This window comes from Austrofundulus limnaeus, unplaced genomic scaffold, assembly GCF_001266775.1.
Source record: "Austrofundulus limnaeus strain Quisiro unplaced genomic scaffold, Austrofundulus_limnaeus-1.0 Scaffold135, whole genome shotgun sequence".
Classification (NCBI taxonomy): Eukaryota; Metazoa; Chordata; class Actinopteri; order Cyprinodontiformes; family Rivulidae; genus Austrofundulus; species Austrofundulus limnaeus.
The window spans coordinates 715,372-721,904 of record NW_013952537.1 but is presented as its reverse complement, the minus strand read 5'-3'; the positions used below and the strand labels follow the sequence as shown (position 1 = coordinate 721,904).

Here is a 6,533-nt window from a genome sequence, read left to right as displayed (position 1 = left end):
ATATAATATAATTTGCCTTAATAGTGCAACAATTTGATGGTATTAACACATGTATTCATAACATCAATTATTTTTTCTATATCAAATAGATGATAGCTGATTTTGAAGTCATCTCCATATTGAATTAAATTTGTGCATTTATTTTTAAAGGTTTGTGAATCCATCTTAAGCCGTTCACAAAAYATCTGATCARKGATACACTGCTGCAGGCAGACAGATTCCTGCAGGACCACTGCCAGTTTTTTGAAGCAGCTGAAGCCCACCATAGAGGCTTACACAATGCTGAACAGGACCACAAAGTCTCATCTACAACCTGGATGAYTGCAGGAGCTGCAGTGGTGCTGTGGCTCTGTACCAGCTGCTCTTCATGAAGAACAATCTGCAGGACACCTTCAGAGACTGTGGCTCTGCTGAAGGTTCTCATCTCACCTCCTCTGACCACAGCTGAATCTGAGAGGAGCTTCTCAACACTGAAGACAATCCAGACTTTCCTCAGGTACAACGTCACATCTCACTGCACTGACCATGCTCTATAGAGAAGAATCTGGTTAAAACATCCCTGACTTTAACCAGAGTCATGAAGAAATTTGCTTCTCAGTAACAGAAGAGCAAAATTTATGTACAAAACATAAAACACAACATGCCATTGTAATACCATTTTTTAATGCTTTTAAATTATTTCAGTTTATTTAATAAATACACTGACATAAAACAACTTAGTACATGTGTGATTGCTTTTTGAGATATGTTTATTTTGGAGTTGTAGCCCCAATTAAATTATGAGTTATCCCGATATTTATATAAATGGGGGGAAAATTAAAAATGTTAATGAATTTTCTTACCTACGTGTGACCTTAGATCCAACTTTAAYCTTTAAAAATCATGCCAAAAAACTTAGAAAGTCCTCAACAGCCTAGTTAATTTTAGGTAAATACGTGGCTCTCTAACTACTGAGGCATCCCATATTTGCCTGAATTCTATGATTTTTTTTCATGTCTTTTATATTGTATAAGTGGTTGGTCACAGGCATGCAAAACAACGTTGAAACATCTTGAATCGATATATAAAAATGCTTTAAAGATTCACAAGAAATCTAGACAATATCATTACTGTCATATTCTCTCAAAATATGATTTTTTTTAACTTAGAGCATTTGATATTTTATGCAAACATTTGTTTAGTTTACAAAATTCTTCACAATATTGCTGCTCCACCTTTAAGAAAGTTTGTCCCTTTGAGATCAGAAAACATGACTCACAAGGGCGACCTCTAGAGGTGAGTGCAGCATCTCAAAATGTAGAACTGCCTTTAATAAAAATTTATTTCTCCTTTGTCGCCACAAATCACTGGAATAGCTTACCAAAGAACATTATAACATGTTCCACTTATAAAATGTTTGCACATTTGGCAAAAACATGGCTGTTAAATAAGCAGATTTGTACTCATAACTGATGAAAGTAAGGAGAATGTTTTATGTTTTTTTAGTTTGTAGTTTTTGTTTTTAATGATATTTGGGTAATTGATTTATTGTTTTTGCATATGTATGTAATTTTTTTTTACTAAATTGGCTTGTTATTGTTTATTAGAACATGTTTGATTACATCAACCTGTCCAGAGACTGCAGGTTGAAATTAGCATTCTTTGCTATAACCTGGTACCATGCATCTCTCCTTGTAAAAGGTTAATGAAATGTTGTACATTGTCTCTGTATAAATAAATAAACAAACAAACAAACTGGAGAAAAATCCACCAGCCGCCACTGCAGCACACCCACTGACAGGGAGAGATGTCAGGAAGCTGATAAAAATCCCCGGGAAGTGAAACAATGCACTCCCTTTGAAATCTGTTCTGATCAAACTCCCTAAATGTGTTTAAAACAAAAAAAATTGTGGACAAGTTGCTGAAAATTTGAGACGTTTAAGGAATGTTTGGTGTGTATGATTGTGACAGCCGATTGCTTGCTCTAGGAAAAATCACTACCCAACATATTTAATTTTTATTAATACTTTCTGTACTAATTTTTAGTCCTGCAGTGAAAATGTAAAAAAGAAAACAGTCCTGTCTTTAACCAGGTGATTCAAAAATAAACTAAACTTTCACTTTCGTGTTCTGAAGGCAGGCTTTTAAAGGAGCTGTGGCGGACACGCTGTGCTGCCAAACTTAAAAAGGAAAAAGGAACTGGCGGAGCACATTCAGTTTCTGACCTCCGTTAAAGAGTCTTGCCTGGATCTGCCTGAGAATAATGTTTTATCATTTTATTCCATCAGTGGGTTTTCTCATGACCCTTCTGTGTCTTTGCTGTGTGACCTGTGGTGAGTAAAGAGTTTTCCATCATAGTAACAGATAGGCTGAGTCATAATGTACAGATTTACTCACTGATATTTAAAAAGATTTCAGTCTGGAGTATATATTTCTCATTTTCCTTTGAAGATGTCATTTAGAAAAGGTATCTGTAATATTCTTGTAAGATACTGGATTGTGGAAATGACATTTTAGTTCAGATATGTGAAGATCTTTGTATTGCGTCATCATAACACTAATTATTTTTTGTTTGTTTATACATCTAAACTGTTGCCTGATATTTTTTGCAAAAACCTGTAATTTAAAAGACTAGTTTGAAGAGACGTTAAGGTCACATGCAGTCAGAGTGGGTTTGGTCATCTGACCCATCTCCAGACGAGTTACACCCACCTCCACCTTTGATCTCAGGATACTCCTGTCTACCTACACCCTCTGGCCTCCACACCACCACCAGTGCCCGGGCCTCGGGGGAAGACGTTAATCCTAAACCTAAGCTGATTGCTAGCTCAGAGCCGTTCACTGCACCTATCTTCTGCTGGGACTCGAGCGCCAAATAATCTCCTCATGCCAATAAAACGTCTTAACTGCCATCTTTCTCTGTGTGAGTCTTTCCAGTACACTTATGTGAAAGTATTCTTGGCACCAATTGGTTGCCTTCAGGCCCAGGCCTCCCTTTCAAAAGAGTGATCTCAGTGAGATTTGCCTGGTTAAATAAAGGTTAATAAATAAATAAATTGATATGATGAGTGGGTGGAGTGAGGCAGAAACCTGGGCCAGACTCAGAAGAGTTATGCTCTACCCTCTGGACTAGGAACACCTTAAGATCATCGACCCTTTTCCACTAGTGCCTCCTAAGTGTAGTGTCGGTACGGTCAGTGTCGGAAYGGGTCAGTTCGGGTGCTTTTCCATTGACGTTCCAGTCCGGTTCCWGTGGGTGTGTTTTGGGTGGTTGGTGGAGGTGGTTTTTGGGTTTTTCGAAGAAAAAAAAAGTTAATGCGCAAAATGAGAGATGGAAACACATTTGCCGAATAAGTTTTGAAATTTTAAAAATTTGCTAAAAATTCAAATTTAAATTGGATGGAAACTTAACTAATGTCACTGCTGCAACTGAAAAAATGGCTCCTTGAGTTGTTGGCGGTGACTCCAACCCCTAACCAATCAGTGACGAACAGTGTTCTGACGTCGCATTTTGGTGTCGACTGGGACCACTTGGAAACACAATGAAGCAGGTACTAAAAAAAGGKCTGGTTCCATGAATCTGGCCTAACGGAAAAGGCTTGGAACCGTACCGAACCGTATCGACACTACACTTTGGCACTAGTGGAAAAGGGAGAACAGGGGTGTCAACCTCAGCAACACGGGGCCAAACTTCAAAAGTTGATCCAAGCCAAGGGCCAGTTTTTGTCAATATTTATTGAAGAAAAGATGTATCAGATTATTTTTATAGAAATACAAATGATCTTTTTAAAATAATGTTTTATGTAGTATTTAGACTAGAGCATACAACAAATACAGAACAAAGATAAAACCTTGGAAAGACTCATCATTATAGTCATAGGCGTAATTTGCAGGGGGGTTAGTGGGGTTATGACCCCCACAATAATTTGATCAATTCAAAATAACCCCTCTAATAAAATTACATCATTTGTTCAAACACAATAGAAATTAACTGGTTAAGTAGAATGACGCAACTCTTGTTATCTTTAGGTAACTTTAACCTGATTACAAAATTTACATTGTCATATGTACGTTTAAGCATAATTGCTAAAAATGACATGCAGTGTTTTAGAGCGTAACCCCCCCCCACCCCCCTCCCAATGATAGACCTAAAGTTATACATTTGAAATTATTATTAGTTGATTAATTCTTTTAGGTTTACTTTTTGTGGTAATATTTTGTATAAAACATTGTGTTAGTATTTTCTGTGGCATTACTTTTATTTGCAAAGACTAAGTAAAAGAAAGCCTGGTACTGGACCAGAATGCAATGGGGTGGGCTTGTGGTTTTGCCAAAGAAGAAGGTGTGGTTGAACACAATGTGAGTTACTGGGAAGTTTGTTTAATTAAACAAAGGAAAACATCAGCATGGTTTTGGACAATAGATTTCTTTTGYCTGTGATGAAAAAACTACTCCATTGCAATGGTGGCCTTTTAAATAATTGAACTTTAAAGGAAATTGCCACCAGCATTCCTTTGTCAACAACTTTTTTTTTCTTATCTTAAAAATACAAAGCCCTGTTGGACCCAGTACAGGGCCGACAAGAGAACTGAAGGAAATCTTAATTATTTGACCTCAAAATAAGAATAAAATACAAAATAAAATAATAAATAAAGTTGATTCTTGGTTGCTCTTTCCACACTAAAATCAAAGATTACTGAAAATTTTAAACTTCACTTTTCTGGCCTGAAAGTTGGCCAGCTGTCATGAGAAGAATGCACTAAATACAGAGACAACAAAACTATTTTACATGTAAAGTCTTACACAGAACCAGATTTGGCCCGCAGGCCATGACTTTGACACATGCTCCAGAAGGACTCCATGAGGAGAAGTTACATGAATATTTTCAATGATGGCTGATTCATTTTTTTATTATCCTGTGTTTACTGCTTTGTTTTAACAGAGTCAAGCTGCCAGTACAAACCTGTGTTCACTCCATCCAGCCTGGTAGTGAAGTACGGTGGTGCAGCCATGGCAGAATGTGTTGTTTGCAAAGATGGCTGTCATCATGCTGGTTTGGAGATATCGGTGGGAGTTTCAGTAAGAAATGGAAGCACGTTATTTTGGAGAGTTACAAACATGACTGTGTGGGACATAGACCCCATATGCTTTTATGAAACGACTGTTTCAAACCACCAGTGTTTATCCAGTTTGCCTGTTACTGTCTACCGTAAGGAAATTAACTTTTTAAAATAATTTTATTATGAGGTTATAATCCATTATTATGCTTTGATCTCTGTGTTAATCTGTGTTGCTGAATTCTCAGAGCCTCCACAGAGTGTGTCCATCAGTGTTGTAAATCACACTGGACCTATGAGTGAGTGTGGCGAGTACACCCTGCAGTGCATTGTGGGAGACGTTGCACCTGCTGAAAACCTCACCGTGATCTTCTACGGGGGAGCGGCACCTCTGGGTCACAGGAGGTCGACGCACAGTAACGTGAAGGAACCGAGGAGTGAAACTTTCACTCTGAGCTTCAGCCCCAGCAGATATGATGATGGAGTCCAGTTCTGGTGTGAAGCCAGACTAGACCTGGGGCCTGAAGGACCGCAGCCCCCTCCTGTGGTGAAATCAGAACACCTCGCTGCAGCAGTCAGCTGTGAGGATATTTACCTTCAGTAAACTGGAAACAAGCACCTTTCCTAGACTTTTTGATTTTATTTTGACATTTCTTGTTTTCTTTATTTGTTACAGACTCGGTCTGTCCAGATAAACCTGTTTTCACTCCATCCAGACTGGTGGTGAAGCACGGTGACCCAGCCAGCGCCACATGCTCCTCCTCCAGGAACAACTGTCATGATGAGTTTTTACGTTTGAACGTAACTTTGGGTAAAGTGACTAAAAATGGACCCAAACTGTTCTGGACTGTAGATCACATGACTGAGTGGGACCCACAGATCGTTTGTTATTTTGGATTGGAAGATAAGCTGTGTCACGCCAGCCTGCCTGTTACTGTCTACCGTGAGTAAATTTACTGGTTTTAACAAAGATTCTGYTTGTTTTTGTGGTTGTTTTGTTGCTGTTGATGAGCTCTAATTAATATTTGTTTCTAGAGCCTCCACAGGGTGTGTCCATCAGCCTTCTGGTTCACCCTGGGCCTCTGACTGAGTGTGGCGAACACACTGTGCAGTGTACTGTGTTAAACATGGCGCCTGTTGAAAACCTCACTGTGACCCTCTACAGAGGACTGACACCACTGGGCCGCCTGAGCTCTAGCAGAACCATGAGGACACCGGAGAATGAGACCTTCAGCCTGAGGTTTGACACCAGGAAAGAGGATCTTGAGGCCCATTTCTGGTGTGAAGCAGAGATGGATTTGGGGCCTGAAGGACCGCAGCCCCGTCTTGTGGTGAAATCACAAAAATTCACCCCACCGTTTGATTGTAAGTCCCAACAAAAACATTTTGTTTTTAACCAACAAAAACCTTCATTACAAGAAAACATCTCTGAAGAATCAGTCACAATTATTCATATGGAAGCCCATTTCCGCTTAGCTATCTCATGAGATAGCTAAG

At 39.0% G+C, this 6,533-nt stretch overlaps 1 protein-coding gene across 1 annotated transcript in view; it reads left to right on the top strand.

Moving 5' to 3' along the window:
• Nucleotides 1-5,097: 5,097 nt before the first annotated feature.
• Nucleotides 5,098-6,533, top strand: part of LOC106522689 (uncharacterized) — a gene marked incomplete in the record, with an annotated part of 21,053 nt that continues 19,617 nt past the window's right edge. Inside the window, 4 exon segments of the mRNA XM_014015813.1 lie at nucleotides 5,098-5,188; nucleotides 5,285-5,617; nucleotides 5,713-5,979; nucleotides 6,072-6,401. Coding sequence (XP_013871267.1) covers nucleotides 5,098-5,188; nucleotides 5,285-5,617; nucleotides 5,713-5,979; nucleotides 6,072-6,401 — 1,021 coding nt within the window.